The following is a 26,539-nucleotide window of genomic DNA, read 5'->3' on the forward strand; positions in this document are numbered from 1 at the left end:
ATAGATTGTATTAGTTTCAGGTGTACTAAGCATTTGTCTTACGGTAGAAGAGCTCTTAAGGCCCTTTTCCCTTATCATCCCAATACAGTGTTTTGGTTTGATATGCACTGTCTTTTCATTTTTAGTGATTGCAAAATTTAGTCGCTCCTGAGCCACGGTGTAGGTTTCCCTTTTTCCTATAACTTTTTCCCCCTAGAGTAAATAATTACAACATCCCATTGCTTTAGTTTACTTTGTATGTTTGACTAAGTCCTTTCATTCCATCCCAAAACTCCCCACACAAGTTTCCCCATAATACACTCAGTCACATGATTTAGCCTTCCTCGCAGCTCCCTCAGTATTCCCTCCTGCTCCAAACTGCTCTTGCTTCCCTCTGCCTGCTACACAGCTGTGCTGGATTCGTCTTTACAGTCATTCCAGGAATTTCCTTTGCTTTTCTGTTTTATTAGGACTTATGTCTTTCTTGCTTTCCTCTTATTTATGAAGCACATCCTACAGAAATGTCCTGCGAAGGTGTCCAAAGCAGTCACTTTTTTTTTTTTTTTTTGCGATTCCAAATGCATGAAAATGTAGTAAGTCTGTCCTGAAAATGTATTTGTCCTCATTTTTGATTTATAATTGGGCTGAATATAAAATTCTGAGTCGGAAAACCTTTCTTTCAGAAGGTATTTGAAGGTATTGTCATTGTCCTCTAGCTTCTAGTGTTGTTGAGGAGACCAGTATCGTTCCTCCTCTGATCTGTTTTCTCTTTCTCTTTCTAGTGGACTCTTGGACTTTTCCGATCTTCCCTGGCATTTTTATTTTTTATTCTATTTTTTTAAGTTTATTTACTTACTTTGAGAGCGAGAGAGGGGGAGAGAGAATCCCAAGCAGGCTTCATGCTGTGAGCATGGAGGCGGATGCAGGGCTCAAATCCATGAACTGTTAGATTATGACCTGAGCCTAAATCAAGAGTCCAATGTGCGCTTAACCGACTGAGCCCCCCCAGGAGGCCCGTTCCTGGTATTTTTAAATTTGAAATGCACATGCCTTGTTATATGCCTTTTTTGGTTCACTGTGCTAGGCCCTCTGGACCTTTCCAACATAAAGTTGGACGTTTTCAGGTCTAAGAATTTTTTTTTTTAATTTCTCTTAGGATTTCTTCCTCTACTCTTTTGGAAATATTACCGATCATATCGTGCTACTTGATTATCAAGTATTCTTTTCCATTTTACTGTCTTTTCTTTTTTTTTTCCTCCCAGTTCTGTTTTCTGGGATATTTCCTTTGTCTTCCAGTCTTCCTATTGAGTATTTTGGTTCCGCTATCATATTTTTAATTTATAAAAACCTTTTATTTGCTAAATGTTAACTCTAATCGCTTTTATGGCATTGTTTCATAATACTGTGTCTTCCAAGTTTCTCTGAAGTTTTCTTCTCCCTAATTTTCTGTTTCTGCTTCTGTTTGCATTAGCTTTTCCCACTGAAGGCTTTTCCCTTAGATCTGTTATCATTTCATCACGTACATAGACCACAGTTTGTTTATTCATTTGCATCATGACTAGTTGTAATACGTGAATAGTCTAATGACTTTTTGTAGACATGTTTTCATTTCTTTTAGGTAAATGTATAGAAGTACAATTTTATTTGTTTTAAGTATATGTATAAATTTATTCAAAAAATTTTTAATGTGCTTTTAGTTTTGAGAGAGACAGAGACACAGAGCATGAGTGGAGGAGGGGCAGAGAGGGAGGGAGACACAGAATCCGAAACAGGCTTCAGGCTCCAAGCTGTCAGCGCGGGCCTCGAAGAACTCACAAACCGCGAGATCATGACCTGAGCCGAAGTCAGACTGACCCACCCAGATGCCCCTAAAGTTTATTTATTTTGAGAGAGAGAGAGAAAGCATGAGCCGGGGAGGGGCAGAGAGAGAGAATCCCAAGCAAGCTCAGCAGTTATCAACACCAAGCCCTATGTGGGGCTCAAACCCATGAACCCTGAGATCATGACCTGAGCCGAAATCCAGAGTTGGATGCTTAACTGACTGAGCCATCCAGGCACCCCTAGAAGTGCAATTTTTAAGTCATAGAGTAGATATGTGATTAGTTTTATAAGAAACTATTAGATTGTTTTCCAGAGTGTTAAACCATTTTTATACTCTCACCAGCAGGGTTTGAGACTTCTTTTAACGTCCTCACCAACATTTGATGTCACCAGTCTTTTTAATTTTAGTTATTTGGTTAGATGAATAGTGATATCTCATTTTGGTTTTAATTTGCATTTCTCTGATGACTTTTGGGTATTAATGTGCTTTTATCATGTGCTGACTGAACATTTGGATTTCTTTTGCAGAACGTTCAAATCCTTTCCCATTAAATTTTTTTTCTTTAAAAAAATTATATATAATTATTTATATCATCTGGAATTGAGACCTTTGTTAGATATGTTTTCTGAATATTTTATCCCAGTCTTTGGCTTACTTATTCATTTTCTTAATGGGGAGTTTTTGCTAAGTGGAAATTTTTAATTTTGGTGAAACCTGATTTTTTTTCAACATTTTTTTTTTTTTTAATTGTTGTTGCTTTCTGTGTACTGTTCCTTTCACCTACAAGCTTTGGCTTTTATGCTTAGGGCTGTGAGCCATCTCAAGTTATTTTGCAGTTATGACGCAAGTATGGGGGTTGGAATTCATTATTTTATTTTATTTTTTTTACATGGATATCTGCTTGTTCTAGCATAATTTACTTGAAGACTTTCCTTTCCCAATGGGTTGCTTTAGAGCCTTTGTCAAAAGACTGGGAGTCTTCTCTCTGGACATCCCTCTTCCATTGATCTGTATGCCCATCCCAAAGCCATACTACACCATCTTGATTATTGTCCTACTTCTCTGTAAATTTTGAAGTCTGATAGTGTCAGTCCTCCGACATGTTTGTTAATCTTTTCAAAGATTTTAATTTTCACTGTTGTTTTCTGGTTTTTATGTTACTAATTCCTGCTTCTTACTTCCTTTCATCTACTTACTTTGGGTTTACTTTAATTCCCCCACCCTTATGAAGACGGTGTGTGTCATTGTTCTTGTCCCTTTTTCCATTCACATGTAACAATTTTTTACAGTTTATTTGCGTACTTTGAGAGAGAGAGGGAAAGTGCAAATGGGAAGGGGGCAGAGAGAGGGGCAGAGAGATTCTCCAGCAAGCTCCGTGGGTCAGTGCAGAGCCCAACTAGGGTGGCGAACTCATGAACTGTGAGATCATGACCTGAGCCAAGATCAAGAGTCAGATGTTTAGCCCACTGAGCCACCCAGGCTCCCCATATATATAACGTTTTAAAGCCATAAGAACTTCCTAAGAAGTGTGTTAGCTTCATTCCACAAATTTTAATATGCTGTATGTCATTCAGGTTGAAAGGTTTTAATTATTTTGTTTGTGATTTCTTCTTTGACTTATGGATTATTTATAAGTGTTTAGTTTTCAAATATTTATTTTTCTAAATAGCTCATTATTGGTTCCTAACTTAATTCCATTGTTGTCAGAAATATCCTCTGTAAGATTTCCATCTTTTGTCAGTCTTATTGAGGCTTTTTTATAGTCTATCCAAATGATCTCTTTGGTGCATGCACCATTTGTGCCTGAAAGAAATATGTAGTCTGCAATTGTGTGCAATACTCTATAAATGTTTATTCGGTTATGGTGGTTGTTAGCATTGTTCCGATATTCTGTATCTTAATGTGCATTTCCGCCAGAGAGCATAGGGTGTGATCTTGTGATTTTTTAATGTAGTGTGAAACTCTGTCTCTTTTAATTGGAATGTTTGGGCAAATTTATCAATATGGTATGATTTATGGTACAGTCAGATATTAAGGTGCACTATTTTATTATTTCTCCTTTGTCCCATCTACATTTGTTATGTTTTGTTGTTTCTCTATTCCTCCTTTCCCACTTTGCGTTAATGGTTTGGTTTTTTATTTTTAGAATTCCATTTTATTTACTGGCTTTTTCAGTGATCCTTTTTGCATTCTTTTTATGGTTCTTCTAGGGATCGATTACAACATGCATTGTTACCTTTTCTCAATCTACTTAGTAATGTAACACTTGTAAGGTGTAAGAAATGGTATGGTTATACTCTCTCTTCCCCTAGTCCTATATAACCATACGGGTTAGATGCTATATGTATGGTATCTACATTAGTTATAAATTATACAGTACAGTGTTTTAATTTTTGCTATAAACAGTCACATATTCCTCAATATTTTAAGAAAGGGTAAAATTTCCTCTTATATTTACTTACATTGCTATTTTTGATGTTTTGAATTTTTGTCTGGTATGATTTCCCTCCAAATTCAAGAATTTCAGCATTTTTGTTGTGTAGCTGTGCAGGTGATGAATTCTTAGTTTTCTTTTATCTGAAAGTGTCTCTATTTTGCCTTCATTCTTGAAGTATATTGTTACCGAATATAGCATCTTAGGTCAATATTTTTTTTCTCCCTTTAGTGCTTCAAAATTGTCATTCCATTGTCTTCAGGCCTCCATTTTTTTTCCTGTGACAGCCAGCATTCATATATTAACTTCCCTTATGTAGCCTGTCATCTTCTCTTGCCACCTTCAGGATTCTTCCTTTATCTTTGGTTTTTAGCAGATTGACCATGACATACGTAGCTTTGCTTTTCTTTGTATTTACCCTGTTTGCATTTTGCTGAGCTTCTTGAATTTGTAAATGTTTGAATATTTTTATACTTACCCAGTTCACTTGTATTTCTCAAATACGGTTGTTTTTACTAAGTTATAGAGTCCATTTAGTGAGGATCAGCATTTAAAAAAGAAATGAACAGGGGCATCTAGCGGGCTGAGTCAGTTAGAGCATCAAGCCCCACATTGGGCATGGAGCCTACTTAAAAAACGAAAAAATAAGTAAATAAAGGAATGATATTCTACAGTAGAAACTATCACAGTGTATCTCAGTAAAGGTACCATTTTGTGAAACTTTTGTTTCAGTTGTGTGCATCCTGGGTCATCAGGCAAAATGTATTTAACTGTGGTCATGGTCCCACAAGTTCGAAAACCGTGCATTGTCTCTGCCCCTTAACATTTGCCTTCCTGGGCGCCTGGGTGCCTCAGTCGGTTAAACATCTGACTTTAGCTCAGGTCCTGATCTCACCACTGGGTTTGTGAATTCGAGCCCTGCATCGGGCTCTCTGCTGCCAGCGTGAAGCCTGGTTGGGATTCTCTGTCCTCCTCTCTCTCTGCCCCTCCCCCACTCACTCACTGTCTCTTAAAAATAAAATAAAACCATTAAAAAAAATTTGCCTTCCAGAGTTTAACCTTCCCCTGGGCAACATTTGAATTCTCTAGAAAACTGTAGAAGTTAAAATCAACTTCAGTATTTCCTTGTCGAAGCCTTTCTTCTATTGCCTTCGTGTAGTAAGTTGGAATCTTTGGGCTTAGGCCCTTCACTGTGGTCTGTGATGGTAGAGTGTTCTACCTATTAGACTCTTTGATGTCGTTCCTTTTTATCGGTATTTAATCCCCTTATCTACCAGAAGAGTGTTTTTCTTCTATCCAGTAAGCTGTTCTTATTTATTATTCTATAAGACTCAATTTTGACATAAAGATGGGGAGGCATCACACTGGGAGACCATTAGCCAAACTTCCCAGCATGTTATTTAGCCTAAGGCTCAGTTTTCTCATCAGTAAAATGAATACCACCACTTTCTTATGGAATGATGGTGAGGATTAACTTCCACAATGCCCAGAAAAGTCATACCGACACTCTGTAATATTCCTTTTTACTGTTGACATTTATTTCCTCGGCTGAGAGTTGGATTCTAGATCTCACTTATGCTTGGGAATATTACCGTAGGATTCTTCGGTATCTGTTGCTTTGTACTAATGATGGTGTATTGTAAGTGCTTATTTACATATCTGCCTTTAAGATTTTTGAGGGTAGAGAGCTTGCCTTGTTAGTCTTAAATGTTACAGTCACGCATAAAATGAACTCAAGAAATGTTGAATTGTTGGCTCATCAGATTTATGTAGCTGCTCTTGACGAAATTTAGGCATCCAGGAATATGGATACTGTGGGGGAGTGGGAGAGACTGAAGAATTTGGAAGGGGAATTAATGCTTTATAGCAAAAAGAGTGGGGCAGCAAATGCTGACTCTTACCAGTGTTTACTAGAACACATTACTTAAACTCATAGGACCTTAATTTCTTTTTTTTTTCTTTAATGTTTACTTATTTCTGAGACAGAGCATGAGTGGGGAAGGGGCAGAGTGAGAGAGGGAGACACAGAATCCGAAGCAGGCCCCAGGCTCTGAGTTGTCAGCACAGAGTCCAACGCGGGGCTCCAACTCAAGGCTCCAACTCACAGACTGTGAGATCATGACCTGAGGCAAAGTCTGTCGCTCAAGTGACTGAGCCACCTAGGCGCCCCTATAGGACCTTAATTTCTTATCTAGAACATCAGCAAGATGGCCCAGGTCAATAGTTAACATATGTTTTTGGAGACCTTGGTTCCTCAGAAATGCCTTATAGGTGGCACATTTGTAGGTGAAGAGGTGGGAGAGAAGGAATAAATCTCAAATTCTGCAGTCTGTTCCAAGCTATAGTGTTTTATGATTCTATAACCAGTATAATATAAGACAGAGTTAGTTTATATGACGTTTCCTTTTTTTTTTTTTTTTTTTTTTCCTTCCCAAGAGCAGACTTCCTTGGGTGTTCATCATTGCTGTGCAGGCCTTCAGGCCTCCGTTGGTGACATCGTATCTTCTGACTTGTTAATACCTACCCCTTGCAACCATTCAAACTCATTTTCTGTATATGCGATACCCGAAATTTGCTGAATCGCCAAATTTGGCATGGAGCATTTTTACTTGTTTAGTTGCGAAGTTGTTTACATACTCTGTGTTCGTATAAGGCTCTTGTTAAGTGACAGTGTTGGTGCAGGTATATATCTAGAAGGTAGCGATCCCTATTTCATGGTATCTTTTGGACTTTCTTGTATTTTAAAAATACAAGTCGATCATTTTATCACACAAATTTCTTTGATATTTCCTCCACTTATTTTTTTGAAGTTTCTTTTTCCATGATTTTTCTTTTTAGCCATCCTTTACCTGTGTTTGTCTACAAGCAAGCACTCTTAATAATTTTGTTTTGAAACCTCATTCTGTGTAGGCTTTATGTCTTTATGCCCTGCTTACAAAATAGTATGCGCCAGCTTTTAAGGAGATCCAAATACCGTAGCCAAGAGTGCAGAGAAACTTTTGTGCAAACACTTGATGAAAATTAAACAAAAGCTGTGCAATTGGACCTTCATTTAGTGTAAATAAACACGCTTTGTGTTGACTCTGGACAGGCATGGATTCCTAAGTAGAACTGGAAATGCTCTCCTCTCAGCCCTCTATTCTGGGAAGAGGTGCAGCCTGGTGTCCTGGAAGAGATTTCTAGTAAAATGTGGTGTCAGGGTAACTGTCTCATGGTGTGCAGGCACATTTCAACATTTGGATTCATTGTAGCTCTGATACTTAGGGTGATGTTTTAACCCAGACTTATTTGGCTGTCCAAGAAAGTGTGTAAGTTGCACCCACTCTGTCCCCAACATACACATTTCTGGCCCCAAACAGGGGCAGCTCCTTCTCTGTGATAATATACTGATTTTAATAACACTACTGAAAAACAATAAAGAGGGTAAACTTCTATAATTACATTTGCAAAAATCATTCTAAATAAAGAATGTAATATTATCTATGTTCATAGTTTTCCCTGTTTGAGGTTAAATGAGAATTGATTATGTCTCTGTCTGTCTAAACTAAATACTTCATTTTCATGGAGAGTAGTTGGGCTTAAAAGAATATACAGTTTACATATCCACGTTGAGGATCAGTTGAAATTATAAAAGCATACAGTTGTATGGTTTTCTCCTCACAACTTGAGACATTTCAATTCTGGTGAATCAGAAATCCCCACTCCTGGCTCCGCAAGTAAAAGTGATGTTAAGTGTCTGACGTTCATCTGATTGGCAGCAACTCAAAATCTGACTGTTAGGATAGATTCTTTCCCCACTTCACCGGGACTGAACTGGACTAGAGTGATACATTTTGAAAGTTTTTTTTTTTTTTTTAATCTATTAGGTAAACAACAAAAATTGTTGGGTGACATAGTACAAACTTACAAGCATCTTTTTTTTTAGTATTTGCTTTAGTTAACTGTGATAGGTGAAGGAAATTATTTTACCATGACTGCAGGAAATCACTAATAGTTACATAATTTAGCTGATATTTTTGTTTCTGTACATAAAACAAGGTCTGTATGTTGGCTGTTGATTACGTGCAGCTGAAAAGCAGTACAGAACAAGTACCTTAAGCCATGTTTTTTTAACATCAAGTGGTATCAGATGATTTATACTTTATTAATCTAGACACCACTTGTGGACATTTAGAGCAGCATATGAATTTCCTTTCCTGCTGACAGTAAAGGTAGGTGCCGTCCGTGTTCTTCTTGAATAGGTAAAAGCTTGACTAACTAGCATTTGTGAACTCAGGCCCTTGGTCATTGGCATACTCAAGTAGCAGCAAAGTACAATGGAGGCCTTTGAAGATGGGAGGAAGAATTACAGTTATGCCGCAGAGTACAAACAGCTTTTATTTTGTACTTGGCTTTTTAGTAAGTGCCCGTTGAACTTGATTTCCCTCTTACTGTACAGATGATGTTCAAGAGGTGCTTTTTCAAAGAAAAGATTTAAAATACACTCTGTTGGGGCTCCTGGGTGGCTCAGTGGGTTAAGTGTCTGACTTAGGCTCACGTCATATCTTGGCGGTTCGTGGGTTTGAGCCCTGCATCAGGCTCTCTGCAGTCAGCGTACTGCCCCCAACAAGCCTCTGTCTCCCTCTCTCTGTGCCCCTCCCCTGCTTTCACTCAGTTTCTCAAAAATAAACATTAAAAAAGTACAATACAATACATTCTTGGGGTGCCTGGGGGGCTCAGTCAGTTAAGTGTCCAACTTTGGCTCAGGTTTGTGGGTTTGAGCCCTTCATCAGGCTCTGAGCTGACAGCTGGGAGCCTGGAGCCTGCTTCAGATTCTGTCTGTCTCTCTCTCTGCCCTTCTCCCACTCGTGCTGTCTCTCTCTCTCTCTCTCTCTCAAAAATAAACATTAAAAAAATTAACAAAAATAAAATATAATACACTTATTTCATGCTTTTATTGTTTATTTTTGTTATTTCATACTTTAAAAAAATATTTAGCTTTTTCCCATTGATGATGTTTTGTTAGCACATAGACTCAGGTTGCACCAGAAGATAGGCCTCAGTTTAACTGAAGGATTGATGTAATACCTTTATTATAAGACTGAGGTGAAATTGTTTTGTCTTAATTGCTAGAATTCCCTATTACTGAGGGGAAAAGGAATCTGAAAAAGTCCTGAAGTTAATCACTCAGTTGAAACTGTAATAAAACTCATGTTCTCTTCGCCTTCAGAGTTCATCACCTCTGACTTAGTTCAAATTGGGACCAGTCTTTCAGAATGATGCATTATGAGGGCAGGGCGCCTGGTGGCTCAGTCATTAAGCATGGGACTCTTGATTTCACCTCAGGTCATGATCTCACAATTCGTGCTTGGGATTCTCTCTCTCCCTCTCTCTCTGCCCCTCTGCTCGCTGTCTCTCTCCCTCTTTCTCTTATTTAAATAAACTTAAAAAAATGATGCATTATTTATGACTTTTGCTGTAGCAGGCCTTCAATACTCTGATCATTATCATACAAAATGTGAAGCGAGGGCAGGGCTGTTTGAAAATGGCCCCGGGTGTTGGTTCACCTTAGTGGCCTCAACAGTGAACCACGTGGTACTACCTTCTGTTTTCCTTTCCCAGCAGAAGTGTCCACGCCCAAGTTTAGCTTACTTCCAGACTAGTGGCTTCCTTCCCACTCCCGCAGGGACCCTTTGGTCTCCAGATGCTGGGCAGGTGGTTTCCAGCTGTCCCCAAAATTTAGAATGCTTGTTCCTCCACTGAAAGAGGGTTCTCATTCTTGGACTGTAAAGGGAGAAAAATAAAGATTGGCTCCTTTAGAAATTAGGGGATATGAACCAAAGAGAGTCAAATAAGGAGAATTATAGTGAGTTATAATAAGCGAACAAGTTCTGTTCTTTTTTGCGTTTTACAAAGCAGTTTCTGCCATAGTGAAAAAAGCCCTTCGAGAGAACCGTGTCCTTAGTCCTGTGGTATTACAGGCAGTACAGACAGTGTTCAGGTCATTAAAGATGCATAAAGATACATAGTTTGTCACCTAAGAATTTGTCTGTGAACAATGGCCTCTCTTTTTGACTGATGCAGTATAAACACCCTCAAGTAGGAATACGAGCTGATGTCTGATGAGATGTATAATCCGAGTTTTGGTATTATCACAGGTTAACAAGGGGAGCAGGGTTCTGATAGGAAATATGTCAAATCGTTGGCTAGAAATAAATCGATTGTGTTGTGTTTCTTACGAAGGTTCCCTGGTAGCTTTTTAAGCCTTCTGCCCTGGGGAAGAGAGGTATCTTTAATATGTTCTGTAAAATCTAGAAAAGATGACTCGGAAGTGTCTTCTCTGCGTTCAAAAGAGGTTTCAGAGTATGTACCACTTAACAGAATGATTAGATGGGCCTTAAAATCTATCAGTGAAACAAATGTCTGTTTTGTGCATGGTGCCAGAGGGAGAAGACCCAAGAGGTTTTTGTTGCATGAGGAGCAGAAACAGTATCTACTCAGAAGAGTTGTAAAATCCAGATTGAAAAAGCCTTGAGAACTAAGCAATTGCTTATTTATCTTTAAATTAATGGAAGGAGGGGCACCTGGGTGGCTCAGTCATTTAAGGGGCTGAGTGTCCAGCCCTTGATTTCCGCTCGGGTCGTGATCTCACGGTCTATGGGTTCAAGTCCCACGCCCAGCGCCACACTCACAGTGTGGAGCCTGCTTGGGATTCTCTCTCTGCCCCTCTCCTCTTGAGTGTGCACGTGCACGCTCTGTCTCTTTCTCTCAAAATAAATAAACTTTGGAAAAGAAATAAGATGACGGAAAGAATGAGAAACTGATGGAGAGAATACGTGTGTCCTGTTGGTGACAGGGAAACCTTTTCAGTTTTGTGTTTTAAATTGGATTTCTTCGTGAAAGGAAGAAACCGCATGTAGGTGGGAAAACTTCCAGGTGTAAAAACAACTTGCTAAAAAGCTGATTTGATTAGCAGAGGTGACAAGCAGGTGTGTAAAACAATTTTTTTAAACTTAGGTTGTACGTCGTAGTGCCTTGTCAGGATCAGAATTTGTGTTACTCCCCCCACACCGCTTCTCTTGAACTTCCCTCTAAACCCGGATCTCACATTCGTTTATAAGACAGCCAGGTGGAGAACATCATACTAGATGGCCTCCCTTAACGTAGGTAACCTTGACATCGTGAAGCTCTGTTTACTCTGTGTTTTAACAATCCAGTAATAAGAATCCGGTGAATGATCCTCATTAGAAAGCTAACTAATAATCATTGTTGCAAGCATGTAATTGTAGTGTTAAATGTTTCTGGTTTGTTTTCTTTTTGTAGAACACAAAGTAATTATAGTGGGACTGGATAATGCAGGGAAAACCACCATTCTTTACCAATTGTAAGTATAGTTATTTATTTAAACAGTCTTCATTATTTAAGTTACCAGAACCAATTTTGTGTAATTAATAAGATACCATTGTAATATCCCGCAAAAACCTAAACGTATGGTTTTGTATTTTACCGAGCACAAAATTTGTTTCAAAAGTGAATAAAAGGGCTGTATGTTTGGTACAGCCTTCACAAACCCTCGTCTTTTTCTGGCCTTGAAAGAAAGACTTAATATTAAACTAAAATAAATAAAGCATCCATCATAGTGCTGCAGTGAGGTGATAAAGTGCATTTCACTTCATTCTTCCCAGACTGCGGTTCACACAAGGAGACCAGTATCTCTAGGAAGCTCATTGCTACTCTCTTGACTAATAGCTCTGAATTGTTTCAACTTAGGCAGACTTGTCAAATCAAAAGAAATGAAGATCACCCCTGAAAGTCCTGCTTTTGTCACTCGCAGCCAGGAAGGGCTGGAGGCTTCCAGAGAAATACATTAATACTTGAAGGAAGTTTTAACAGCCTGTCAGTCCACTTGTCAGATCAGAGTAGCTCCCATCATTCTTTCAGGATTAATGAAATGATCCATGTTAAACAGTGGAAATGGATCTATGTCCCAAGCCTTTTAACAAGTAGTTGTAAGATACGGTGCTCGATTGTGTGGCTCTTGTCTCTTTCCACCTCATCCTAAGTCTGTCACCTGACAGTTGTCTGGAAACACTTCACTTAAGCAGTGCCTAATGTGTTTTTCAGCCCCTTTGCTAAAAAGCTGCTAACTTGTGGCTTGTTGTTTTACAGTTGAATGACTACTTGTTTTACTTTAAAACATTCATCCGTTATCAATTATGTATTTTAATGCGACTCTGCCTTTAAACATCAAATGTAAACATTTCAGAAACCTGTCAGTTATTGAAATAATTTTCCACATAGCTTCAAAAACATGTAAGACCCAAGAGACAGTTGGAGACTTCTTTCAACACAGTAGCAGCGTATTATAGGCAAATACATATTTGTTGAATGAATGAATTAATGTGTCTTAATGCATAATTATGATAAATGTGGTATGAGCCTTAGTATTCTAAATATATTTACAGTTAATTTTAATTAAAATTTTCATTTGCCTGTGGCCTTATCTTTTTAAGGCCGTGGTTTAGGTTAATAGGCCTGAACTAATTTTTATGGCCGACCCAAGTCTCAATTTTCTCACGTGGACAGGCTTCAGAATTATACACAGCCTGCTATTCAGTGGTTGCTACTTTGCGAGCATTGATGTCACAGTCACCTAGAAACTTGCTCTTTCGGGAAAGGGCCCTGGTTCTGCTCCGATAACAAGGGCATGGTGGTTTGGAATTTTGGCCACAGGAATACAAACTCACACCACAGTGTTTCCATCTCTCCAGATCAAGCCTTTAGTTTATTCCATTAAAAGAAAAAAAAAAAAAGTCTTCCTTCAAGGCTTGTTCTTTGTCTAGGTGTTTGCATTAAATGTCCTCCCAGGTTCTAGTTTTGATGCTGTCGTTGATGGGATAAAACTTCCCTCCGGTTCTCAAGATTTACAAAAGATTTGTTATGGTGTCTTTCAACAGCTTAATGAATGAAGTGGTTCACACATCTCCAACCATAGGAAGCAATGTTGAAGAAATAGTTGTGAAGAACACGCATTTTCTTATGTGGGATATTGGTGGTCAAGAATCACTGAGGTCGTCCTGGAACACGTATTACTCAAACACAGAGGTATACTGAGCCAATCTCTGAATGTTAATAACAAGGACCACAGAGTCAACCCAGAAAATAGATAGGCAGTCCCCAGAGGCATGTTGGCAGTTGCTTTCCAATAAGATCCTTTTCGGTAAGGAATTTGAGGTTTTCACATACCAGAGGAAAGGCAAGTAGAAAGACTAATGCCCACTGTTGGTTGCACGCCCGCTGCAGGGCGGACTGTATCCGGATAGTTCGTCCTCCCAGTGCTCCTGTCAGGTCTCTGCTGTTGGAGAAAGTGGAGACCGGGATCAGTTAGATAACCTGTCCCAAGATCTCACAGCTGAGAGAGGCTCTGGTTAGGGAGGAATAAAATATTTTAAGCGTAATTGAATACAAGATTTTCAAATAACACGAATTGAGCATTCAAAATTTTGGTGAGATTATAGTTTAGTTAAAAAAACAAGTGGTTTTGCAGCACCCGCCCCCAACTTCTCTGTCACTTATTTCGCTACTTTACTGCTTCCGAGCCAACCCAGGAAACAGTCTGGACTAGCTTCTATTTCTGTGTTTATTTCTTGTTAAGCAGATTTTTTTTAAACCATGCAGTGCTATCGAGACAGATTTATCTTTGAGTATACTGATGTACAATTGCGTCCGTAATTTCTCTTTACAGACAGGGACGTCTGACCAATTATTTTTTCCTAAAATGAAGCCTATTAAAAATTGAGTGGCTTTTTTGGAGGGTGTGTGCAGAGGAGGTGGGGAGAGGCAAGGAATTTTTGGTGAATAAGTTTCCTTTTTAAATAAATATGTATTCCTCTAGATTTATACTGCGATAGCATATGTATCTATGCATATATATTCCAGTGCAGTTTGTGATTGGTCCAACCAAAATGGCACATCCTAGGTCTTTAACGGTTGTAGTAGCACTTAACTTTTCTTATTTGAAGCGGGGGGATAGGTCGGTAAGCAAATACGGTTCAAGGTTAGCTTAATGTATACTTCTATAGTAAAATATTCTGAAACTAAAAATGTTAGAGAGAAACAACCTTTTACCATATGGCTACAGTTGCCCCTTGAATAATGCCAGTGTTAGGGACACTGACCCATGGTGTGGCCAAAAATCCACATATACCTGGACTCCCCAGAAACTTTACTAATAACCTACTGTTGAGCAGAAGCCTTACAGATAACAAAAAGAGTGGATTAACACACCCTTTGTATGTTGTATGTATTATATGCTGTATTCTTACAATAAAGTAAGCTAGAGAAAAGAATGTTATTAAAAAATCATAAGCAGAAAATACATGTACAGTCCTGTACAGTTAAAGAATCACATCTAAGGGGATCTGCTCAGCTCAAACCCATGCTGTTCAAGGGTCACCTGTATTTAAGCAGCATAGCTCTTGGCGCCCTGTCAAAGCTCACAGTTAACTGCAGTTGTGTGGGAGAGGAGCCGTTACTTTTGATGAAGAGGTTAGAGTTGATTCTAGCTGATCCGCGTATGTTGATAACCTTACAAGAGGGTGGTTTTTGAAGTTGCAGAAACTCTAGAAGACTCCGCATGGATCCAGAAAGACATATGTTATTAATGACACTGTTTGCATGAAATGTTTTTTATAATCTATTTTTCTTATTTAATTTTTTTCTTCCAAATTTTTATGTAAGGTCTAGTTAGTTAACAGAGTGTAATATTGGTTTCAGGAGAATTTCAATAAACCATTTCTATAAGAATTTCACAATTACTACAAGAACCTATGGCCTTTATCACAGCACACCAGCACGGCACCTAGCATTTGCAATCTTAGATTCTGTGTCATGGGCCTGCCCATGTGACGTTTCCCCCATGGCATTCTTCACCGTTGTCGTCATCTTAACTTCTTCTCCGTAAGGAGTCAGTCCTCCAAAAGCCCGGTGTCTCCATTGTAATACAAGGAGTTCAGCTGCCGATGAATTCCTGCCACCTGGCTCTCATTAAGTTCCCTATGTTCTGTCCATGCAAACTTGCCATGTTTCTTACCTTTATTCCTTCCATTTTCTTCCTTGCCCTTCACAGTTTCTAGGCAGATTTCTCCACTTGTCTCTTTGCCTAATGTTAAGGTCATCTGAACAATCTGGTTTCACCCTCCTCCTCTCCATTTATTCTGAGCCAGTCTATTAAAACCTTTAGCATCGCTTAATCTCACTTTTTAACTTTCTTCTTCTAAGATTCGATTAGGGGCCCTTTCACACTGTATCTTATTTTTCTTACCAAAGATGCTTTTATTTCTAATGTGTAAGACCCCACGTTTTTCATATACACCTTTACCAACAGTTTTCTCCAGCTCTCTTTGCTTGCTGCTCTTTAATTTCACCTACACCCACTCTAGCGTGTTAACCCCTAAGTGGGTATGTTTCCGTTTAGCACATTTTTTTCTGGGGCTCTTACTGTTGGCATTGCTATGTAAAAATGTCTTGTTCATTAGTCTGTGTGTGTGTGTGTTTCTCTTTTTCTTTCAGACTAACTTGTGTGTCCCTAGTAGGCAGAAAACTGTCTCAAACATAAATAACTACTGATTGCTTAAGTCAGCGGTATAGAGTTTTAGTGGAAGTTATTTAAGTTACTGTGACTTTCTTTTTAAAAATTATTTTTTATTACCTGCATCTTAAAATAAATCCTAGTGTTACAGCGTATTGTGTATTCAAATATCACCTTTTTAAAATAAACTCGGGCGTAGTTTTTCTTTGTTGAAATGATGAGTTCTTTTCTGAACATGTGGATTTTACAGTACAATACAAACTCTTCATGAAAAAGACCATTTTAAAGTAACGATGACGTCATGAAAATATTCCGTCACTGGAGAGTAGTTTTGCAGAAAACTTCAACATTCCATTCAATTTTCTTTCTTTTTAATTGTCTTCTAGTTCATCATTCTCGTGGTTGATAGCATTGACAGGGAACGACTAGCGATTACAAAAGAAGAGTTATACAGAATGTTGGCTCACGAGGTAAATTTTGAAAGCAAACGTAAACAGTGGAGTAAGGTATCTGTGTGCTGGTTTTGCTTTTTTACAAAGATGATATGCTTTGCCGTGGGTTATTTCATCATTAGCAAAATGTTGTATTTTGATGGACGTCTTGAAGTCAAAAAGTTTCATTATGTTTTCAGATTTGAAAACAACTCAGCACATTAATTTGTAGCCTATTATTGTTATTGATAAGATTTTTCAAGGTTAAAACCATTCATTCATGTCTTAAAGAGTCCAATAAATTGAAGCAAGAAAGATGGAAAACTTGAGTGTTTTTTTCCAAGAGTTTATAGTCACTGAAAATTCTTTAGTGAATAATCTGAGACCACTTGATTCTAACAATTTAAGATAGACAAAAAAACTTAGGTAATAAAACACATCCATCCACCTACCATCCAATATAAGATACTAAATATCTTATGAGACCCCCCCCCCCGAATCTCATTTCCTTCCTTTCTCTCAAAGAGTCCTAAAAGAATTATATTATCCTAAAAGGAGTGAGAATCAATCCCATGTATATTTTTATATTTTCCCTACATTTTTATTTGTCAGTTGTATAAAATACTATATTTCATTGTTCATAAAATCTTTTTTAAAAATGTTTAGTTTTGAGAGAGAAAGAATGCACATGGGCACAGGAGAGGCAGAGAGAGAGGGAGACAGAGAATCTCAAGAAAGCTCAGCACAGAGACAGACACGGGGCTTGGACCCACGGACTGCCAGATCCTGACCTGACACTCAGGCAACTGAGCCACCCAAGCGCCTCATCATTGTTCATAAAATCTTATATATATATAAATATAAGATATATATATATGTAACTCCGTTTTGGGGGTTTTGCACACAGCATTGTGATTATCCACATCAGCACATACAGCATTGGTTTCATTCCTTTCAACAGCTATGTAGTATTATTTTGTATGAATCTATCACAGTTGATCTGTCCTTCTATTAATGAACATTAGATTATTTCTGATATTTTGATAATATTAACAGTTCTGCAGTGAGCATAAATGAATGTGGTTACCTTATACCAGTAGTCATAAGCATTGCCCAGCCCTTCACCTTCTGCGCTCTTCTTTAAATTTGGAGAAATTCTTGGGGCGCCTGGGGGGCTCAGTCAGTTAAGTGTCCAACTCTTGGTTTCGTCTCAGGTCGTCATCTCATGGTTTGTGAGTTTGAGCCCCATATGGGGCTCTGTGCTGATAACATGGGGCCTACTTGGGATTCTTTCTCTCTGCCCCTCCTGTGTGTGCGTGCATGTGTGCTCGCTTGCTTGTTCTCTCTCTCTCTCTCTCAAAACAAACAAACTTTAAAAATAAATTTGGAGAGATTCTGTACTGTTTGGCAACATATTACCGTATTTGCCTATTAGAATATTGCTTATATAGTTTTTTTTGTTGTTGTTTTTTACATTTATTTATTTTTGAGAGATACAGACAGAGCACTAGTCGGGGAGGGTTAGAGAGAGAGGGAGACACAGAATCTGAAGCAGGCTCCAGGCTCTAAGCTATCATCAGCACAGAGCCTGACACGGGGCTTGAACTCACAAATCGTGAGGTCATGACCTGAGCTGAAGTCAACCGCTTAACTGACTGGGCCCCCCACGCACCCCTGCTCGTATAGTTTTAAATCGATGTTTAAGATGCATGTTTATTTTACTTTTAGTCTGACCCCTTTGGCCCAACAATATAAAAATAACTTTTGATGATCTAGCTTATGTTAATTAGCCTATCTTTGTTAGAGCGAATCATTAAATCACTATTGAGAAAATTTATTTTTATCTCGATACAATTTCCATTTATTCGTTTGTTTATTTAATTGAGGCTTTATTTTTTAAGTAAGTTCTACTTTTGGTGTGGGGCTTGAACTCATGGCCCTGAGATCAAGAGTCGCATGCTTTACTCACTCAGCCAGCCAGGTGCCCCTCAATAAAATTTTTAAGTTAAATATTACTGCCTAATCAATCATTTTAAAGTAGAGGGATTTCATTATAACTGTCCAGTTGGACGTATTTGACCTTCCTGCTTCATTAGTTTAATTTGAATTGTGCTATTTCATGTTTTAGAAATATTTCATATTGATTGCAGGATTTACGGAAAGCCGCAGTCCTGATCTTTGCAAATAAACAGGATATGAAAGGGTGTATGACAGCAGCTGAAATCTCTAAATACCTCACCCTTAGTTCAATTAAGGATCATCCATGGCACATTCAGTCCTGCTGTGCTTTAACAGGAGAAGGGTAAGTGCTAAACAATGTGGGGGGGGGGTATGACTTCTGTCAAATTTCTGTTTTTTAAGGCAGTTGTTTCTTCTTTGATGCTGTTTTGGGTTTTTGTTTTTGTTTTTTGGGTTTGTTGTTGTTGTTCTTCAAGATAGTTTTTGTATTTCAATTTTATAAGGTAAAAATAATTTTAGTCGGTTACTGTTGTTAAATTACACTTTAGCAAAGTTACTGACACATGTTTTGTAACTTTTAATATAAACAATATTTTAGCATAAAATGTCAATGACAAACTTTTGAATTAAGTTTTCACAATCCAGATTTTTAGTGGATATTCATTTCTTGTATCATTTACTAACTGGGCGGCGGAGGTGGGGGACTGTAGTGTTGCCTGAATTAAAGAGGAAGCTTCAAAGACATTTCACATTTCAGTAAAGGCATAATTAAACCTGAACTTTCAGCTTTCCACAAGAGTACATCTCCTTTATTATTCGGAGTCCTTTGGTGGGACATACTTCAAGAGACTAAACATTTAAGACAAATGCTTATGATGGTGTATTCTTCTCTCCTCAAAACTTGAGTTTGGATAGAGTAGGCCAAAGAGAACCCAGTGTGCCACCCATGAATTATCCCATTCATGTCCAGGAATTTATTTATCCTCCAATCAACCTGACCTTCTTAGTTATGCTCATATTAGAAATCGCTTGTAATATAATAGCTGTGTAATATAATAGACTTTTTTGACCTATACTTTTAAGACTGAGGTGTAAGCATTCCATTCTTTAGAATTTAGGAGGGTAGGGCAGCGCTCCTGTTGCCTTTCTGTAGTGGTTTCAGTTTTAATCTCACAGGGGGGTGAGGAGTATTTGCAATCTTGATGGCAAAACTGCCAGAGCTGTTACCTTCAAGATGAGACTGAAGCAATTTCCCAGTTACTCAACTGATTAACATCATTTTTTCTAAGTGAATCTTCCACTTGAAGATTCCGCTTCGTACGGTGTTACCTCCATCTTGTCACTTACCTGCATAAATAATTATCGTAGTACCAACAGTCGGGAAGACTTAAAAATAATAAGTGTGCTTTCAGTTAGAAAGTTGAAATATTTTCATTTTGAAAATACTTCTCTCCTTTGTTTCAGGTTATGCCAAGGTCTAGAGTGGATGACCTCCCGGATTGGTGTGAGATAACTTTTTGCCTGAAAAGAGACTGCTCTATTTATTCTGTGACATGAACATTTTCCTAGTACCTTTGGCTGCTAAGGCAGCAGCATGTTTAATTTATAACAACACAAACCTCTATGAGCAACACTTGAATCAAGTGCAGCTGAACTGGAACATAAAAGATTTTTTCTTAACTTTTTTTTAATGCACTAATCTTCAGTTGGATGAACATAATGTATAACGGTGTTTTCGGCAACATAATTCTTCTGACTGCTGATTCTGATTATTCAATAACTGCCTTGTAAGAAATGTTTGTCATATGTTTAATGTTTTCTGAAGTATTGTAATAACTTTAATGACCAATTTCTTTCATTTCTTGACCACCTCCTTTCCCTACCAGACAATTCCTGGTTTCACAAAGTAGTAGTGGAGATCATCAGGCACTGCTTGCAAAATTAACCAGCACTGAGTATTTGCTCCCTCTTTAAACCACTTCTCTTTTGGACAGAACTTATTATAGAGAAAGGAATCAGCCTCGAAGATATATCTGTAAGGAAAATTAACCATCATGAGAACTGCCTTCACAGAAGTTAATTTCACCCAATTATTACAAGTCATGGAATAATTTTAAGCTCCTATTAGCCTGGAAATTAAGTAGGCTATTTATCTAAAAGAATTAAATTTACTTTTCTGCCTCCAACACGAGATTAGTTTTTGGCTAAAATCTAATCAAGGAAAAATACTTGAAAGCCCAACTTTGATGGTTAATATTTTAGAGGGATCTGATATTTCAAAAATGTCACGCATTATTCAACACGTACATTAATTATCGGAAGTTACTAAAGCATACCAGCACTGATATCAAAACAAGACACTTGGAATATATATCTCACTATCAGTGATAAACAAGTGTATTATCAGCAGAAACTTCAGCTATTCCATCTGCAAGGGAGAGTGCATCTGCTTGGGGCAGTAGCCAAAGCAGTAGTATAAACATTTCCTTTCTTAAAATTTGAAATTGCGTGTGGATTTTGAACAGTGTTTCTACCACCAGCATTGTATTACTTAGAAAGCCATACGGCTTTCCCTAAATCCATCTGAGGTTATAGTGTGATAGGCTTGAAATACTTGCCACCTCTCTTGTTAGTTACCCCTCGTGTTCTAAACCTTTGGTGAATTACAGGAAACTGCTGAATCTAATCCTAGCTTTCAGAGCGTGCCATGAGACCCAATGTCAACACTAACATAAGTTAAAAAGTAGGAAGGAAAAGAGTCCTAATCTATCAAAAGTTCATTGCATAGCATTAAAAAGCTTTCCAAGGCAGTGGTCTAATATGAACAGTAGTCTAGGGCATACTTAAGAGGGAGGACAAGTATTCTAATTTTGATCCCCTATTTCAAGTGTGGGATTTTGCGATAATGAAAGGGATAAAATGCATCCCTAGAGAATAATACTTCATTTTTGCAGTATTTTTTTTCATGTGGGTCAAAAATAGGATTCAGTGTTGATACGAATATCTAAATACCTATTCAAAAATGGTATTTTAATTTTAATATTTTTTATTGTAAATTGGTTTTAATTTTGCTCTGTTTTCAGGTATACTTGATCTCTTATATTTAGTCTAATTTAGTTGAATGTGGTAACATTTTCTATTTAGTGGTAGCACACCCTAGAACTGAAAAATGGCCAGAGGAAAGCTTTCTGGACTTTGGGAACTAGTGGTTTATTAACCTTGTTTTGAACCTTTTTCTTAGTGACTCTATCCTGGGTAGAGGATAAATGTTGATTTTAATAAAATCCATAATCCTAGAACATGAGAGGAAAGCAAACATAAATCAATACGGATGCTTTGCGGTATATGTTTGGGGGCAGGAGGAAGTACAAAGATACAATTTACCTGAAGCACACTTTGCCAGAATATCTATCTTGGTTCTAGAGTTTAGCCATAAATTCTGAGGATAATTCTCTTAACTCCATCCTGAGAAAACACATTTAATAGTCCTGTATCCATTCTTCTTGTGAAATTTATCTTCTTATCTCTAATAGGATTGGCTGGCTCAATTTTCTTCTGTCAAATTACACGGTTTTGGTGGTTTTGTTTTGTTTTGTTTTGTTTGTATTACCACATCAGCATTATATTGAAAGTGTTTTTAATAGTTGATTGTATTTTGTCAAACATCTAGTATAGATTCAAGTTTGCTATTTAATTTTTTAAAACACAGTTTATTTTCTTTTCTAAATTTTTTAAAAAAGCATTTTGTTAGTGTTGGATCAGAAATGGTTATGTTAGCTGTGTTGAAAATGAAATCAACATCCCACTAGTTTCTGTGGCAATGACTGGGAAAAGTTCAAATAGGAAATTCATGGAAGACTTTTTAAAAGTGTTTTATAGGTTCTCATTAGATATTTCCTGTTACAGTAATAGGAAAACCGATTATCCTTTACTCCAAGAGAATGTTTTGACCCAAGAACTTATCTAATGCTAAAGCATTGATTCTGACATTCTTTGTAAATCAACTGTAAGATACTGTCTGATGAAAAATGTAAATTTGTGATTCGTGCCTTTATTCACACTTTGAGATGAGTTCTCAGTTTTGTACTCTACCTGTTCTTTAGAATGCAGATTAGCAGCTAATTAATTTGACAATGACATAAACTCGAGATTCACTCTCCCTGCCACCCCTTCAGTTGCCTAGCAAAGTTTCTAGTAAGTAGTGGAAAGCAAAGGACCCACCCACATTACTTCCAGGAGAATATTCTATATTCTGTTTTTATTTTGAGGATAAAGAAACAGAAGTTTAACAGATCTTTTCAGTATTTTATTAGAACTAAAATGTAACTGCTACCCAAATACGGATTTCTCTTCATTTTGAACATGGCACGTTCTTATTTAAACACATGGCTTTCATTGCAGCCCATTTGGGAACTCTTAGAATTAACCGGCCCTTTTATATGGGAATATACTACATAATATGTATTGTTAGTGTAATTTAATTCTTTCAGATCTGAAATGACATATTAGCTATTGGAAAACTAATGATTAAATACATAATTTCTGCTTTTACATTCTGTGTTAGTATGCTTAAAGGTAAAATTTTATTCTATATTCATTAGAGGAAAGATAATAAATCCAAGCTTTGTTGTTAAAAATAATTTTTAAATGGGCACTACCCCTATAGCCATAGTCATTCTGATTAAGCACAAAGTAACTTTTATTTTCTGGAGCATAAGAGAAATTATTTTCCTATGGAAACAGTGAGTGATACAGGCAGTGCTGTAAACAATATTCTCTGAAGAGTTATGGAAAGTCAACAAAGCAAAGAAATTTAAAGAAAACAATAAATCTTTATATTTTTAAAAATCTTTTTGGTGTAGTATCCTAGAGCAAATTCTAAATGGAATTGTTTGTGACTAGCACTCTTAATTCTTAACTACGTAACATAAAAACTATATCAGTAGAAAAATGTACTGGTATTATGCCTGTAGATGGGCAAGTTCCTTTGACATTTATCTTTGAAGAGCAACTTCATGAGTAACTTTTCATCTATGGCTTTGGATCCAAAATATTTCATATGCAGTGCAATTCTAAAGGATCTTTTATATTTTGCTGGCATAAAGTCACTTTGAGATTCCGTCTGATGAGTTGGATCTAGTAGAATATTGTGTTGGCTGTCTAACGAAGTGGTTTTGAATCTGAATTTGGCCCTTGTGTGTCTCGTGACTTCAGACAGTTACTGTTCATGGTCTTTCTATTTTTTCCCCCCACACTGAGGAACTTAAGCCCACTAAAAAAAACTCCACCTTATCTTTTGGTTTTAAAGTCCTGAATCCTTAAACACTATATTAAAGTTGAAAAACCAAAAAAAAAACAAAAAACAAAAAACAAAAAACTAGGAAAGGACCTGAAATATGAAATTAAATTCACTTTTATCTATGGTTGGATTCCCACCTCATTATCATTTTGTTTAGTTTATGAATACAATCAAAACAAAGTAGCAACTAGTCACTGCCACTCAGCTTCACTAAGCTAGTGACAGTGCGGAAGAGAAAATAGGCCATGTTGCCAAGGAAATGATTTTAAGCTGCCGATAAAACACCAGTGTGTGTTGAAAATACTCTCTTCTGGAGAATACCTGGCTTTCCTGGCTTTTACTAATTAGAAGTGGTTAGTTTGTTCAGAGTTTATTGGCTTTCGATGCCACCCCAAACTCCAATTCTGTTTGACTTTCCAGTATTGAAAGGATAGTGCAGTCAGGCCGTCAATATTTTACAGACATCTGTATAAAAGAGTAGTTTATATTCAAGGTTAGTTCCCTCAGTAATGTCTGTCTCATCCTTATTTATTTAGTATTACTGTGAAGACTGTAAATCCAAGTCAGCTTCCCAAAATACTTTTTTTAGGAGTGCCAGGTGGCCAAAATTAAATCGAGAAGGTCAAAAAAAAAATTTTTTTTTTCAACTTCTCCATTTTAAAGTAGAAGTACTGTGTTCAAGAGATCCAAAATCAGATACCAAATCATGCAGATGATTTGGTAAAATGTTTGGGAAAAGTTAATTTGGAGGTATCGAGTCATACCTAGAAATGAAGGTCAAAACAGTTGGTAGGAAAGATTAACATGAGGTAGAAAAGTCTTCAAAAGGATATTAAGTAATAGAAAATGTGAATGAAAACAGTGAATTTCCCTCGTTAAGGCACTTAAAATTAGTAGAAAGAAAGTACAGTCTTTTACTCTAGAACTAGATCTCTTACTTGTAAAGTGGCCATAGGACCAAAGACTGATGAGGTTTTTTAGAATTTGTTCGTGTTTTCAAGTCACATCTTTCTTATTTTTCCTTAAATGATAATCTGCACGGTATCCTAGAAATGGAGAAATAAAAACACTGTGCTGTGCCTATCTTTTGAAATAGATAACAAAGTTCTAGAAGAATGGAAATGTTCTCCTGCACAAACTTTGTAATATTTTCATTAAAAAATTACCTCATTTTTCAATCCATAAGGTGCTTTGCTCAAGCTTGGGGGATGCCTCACCCATCAATACCCCCTTCACCCAAACTGTGTTTGAAATATGCAAAGTTCAGAATGAAGGGGTAGCATTCCTTGGAGGTTTTGTTTTGTTTTATTCTTATTTGCCACCAGCAGGGTTAACACGGTTTTGCAGATTCGTTAAAGCTCACAGGCCAGTGCTCAGCCAGTACTTGGTTTCATTAAAATCAAGGGCAAGGAAAACCCTAAAATTTGATCGATTATATACTGTGACTATATTTCCACTGGTGTTGGGGAGATATCAAATGACTATCATTTATTTGCATATTCTGGCCCTGTTCACTTGAGGCTATTGTCATTTTAATCCGCTTATATTTTCCCTCAGGAAGTTCAGGGAGTCAACAAGCCTCTTACTTTATTCTCTTGGAGTAAACTGTTCAGTCTAGCTATGAAAGTTTTGATTTAAAAAGAAAAGTGTAGCTGCTATTTCATTAAAAGTGTGAAATAAAATGATGGTTATGATTTTTTCCAATTATGTAATAGTTTTAAATTTTACCCTATTTATTGCACAGAGCATGGTTAAAAAAAAAACAAAAGCAATTACAACCTTGTTCCTGTATTTCTCCTACTCAGAATATAATGATTATAATCACACATTGCCGTCTTAACATAAATTGGTGCTTTAGAGCATTAAAGAGGAAACAGCAGGCCCTGTCTAATACACTTTTTGCCTCAGAAAATAAAACTACTTTAAAGTATATTTATGTTCCCTTCTTAAGGTTTCAGTACAAACTGTTACCCATCAAGCTTCAGGCTTTCTACAAAAGCTGTAACAATATCGGAGCTAATCAGCTTGGTCCAACAGGTGGTGTTACTGTTGACAAAAGTCTGAATTGGATCTCTCTGTGGGTCCCACCCTGTTGCATAGAGGGCAAAAAAAAGAATGTCTTTCATGCCACAAGCCGTGCTTCTTAATCCCAACCAAGCAACTGAAGTGTGTGCTGTTGGTCTAATGTATAGCATCAATAAAATTCAAAGAGCAAACCAATTACTTAATGCATTCACACCATCACTTCTTGCAAATGGTTCAAAGCATGTTCTACTAATGGTGGGGCTGTTTAAAGACATGTTTTAACTTTTTTAATAGCTTCATTACTGTTGTAAAATGCTTCTTTGTATATGTTCAGTTTAGGTTGCTTGGTACTCATGATTTTTTTATTTCTGCAATTATACTGAGTTGCTTGCATGCCTACTCACCCAAGTAAAAAGGATGCTGTTTGCTCTGGAATGTTCATCTTTCAGACAGGTTTTTGGCTCATTTGCAATCATGGTGCAATACAGTGTAACGTTCATTTGTTTTCAGTCAACAGTTTTATTTTTGTCATAATAAATAATTACTTTTCCAATATGTCACGAACCCGGTGGTTTCCTTTAAAGATGAAAATCTGTTTGAACAATCTTTTTGTTGCGAGAGATAGAAACCCACCTAAGATAATGAAGCAAGGAATTTGTTATAAGGGTGAGAGGTCAGGTTGTGGGTGCTCATGGAACCCAAGGTCAAGGACACAACTGGGTTTTTGAATAGGTTAGGACCAGAGACCCAGGGACCCTGAGGAGAAACCAGAGTCCTTTATCTTCTCCATCTCTTCTTTTTCACTTGTCTCCTAGGCAGTCCACGTGGCAGAAAATGCCCGAATCAAATTGCTCCTGTAGCTCAATCTTCGTACAAGGGAGAAGTCAGATGGTCGTTAGGTTCTTAGTTACGTTGTCAGAGGCCGCCCTCCATGCTTCTGAGTCAAAATATAACGTGAAGACAGGGTTTGGGATAAAGAGGAGCCATAGCTTTATTGTTTTCTGGGCGAAGGAGGCTGCAG

The 26,539-nt window shown here is 37.4% G+C and overlaps 1 protein-coding gene across 1 annotated transcript in view; it reads left to right on the forward strand.

Moving 5' to 3' along the window:
* ARL5B (ADP ribosylation factor like GTPase 5B) overlaps positions 1–26,073 on the forward strand; it is a 29,236-nt gene extending 3,163 nt beyond the window's left edge. The window contains exons 2-6 of the mRNA XM_030320894.2: positions 11,538–11,598; positions 13,172–13,319; positions 16,191–16,274; positions 18,386–18,537; positions 19,659–26,073. Of these exons, the coding sequence (XP_030176754.1) occupies positions 11,538–11,598; positions 13,172–13,319; positions 16,191–16,274; positions 18,386–18,537; positions 19,659–19,707 (494 nt within the window). The 3' untranslated portion in view covers positions 19,708–26,073. The remainder of the gene's footprint in view (positions 1–11,537; positions 11,599–13,171; positions 13,320–16,190; positions 16,275–18,385; positions 18,538–19,658) is intronic.
* Positions 26,074–26,539: the final 466 nt, after the last annotated feature.

The sequence above is a fragment of the Lynx canadensis genome, chromosome B4, assembly GCF_007474595.2.
Source record: "Lynx canadensis isolate LIC74 chromosome B4, mLynCan4.pri.v2, whole genome shotgun sequence".
Classification (NCBI taxonomy): Eukaryota; Metazoa; Chordata; class Mammalia; order Carnivora; family Felidae; genus Lynx; species Lynx canadensis.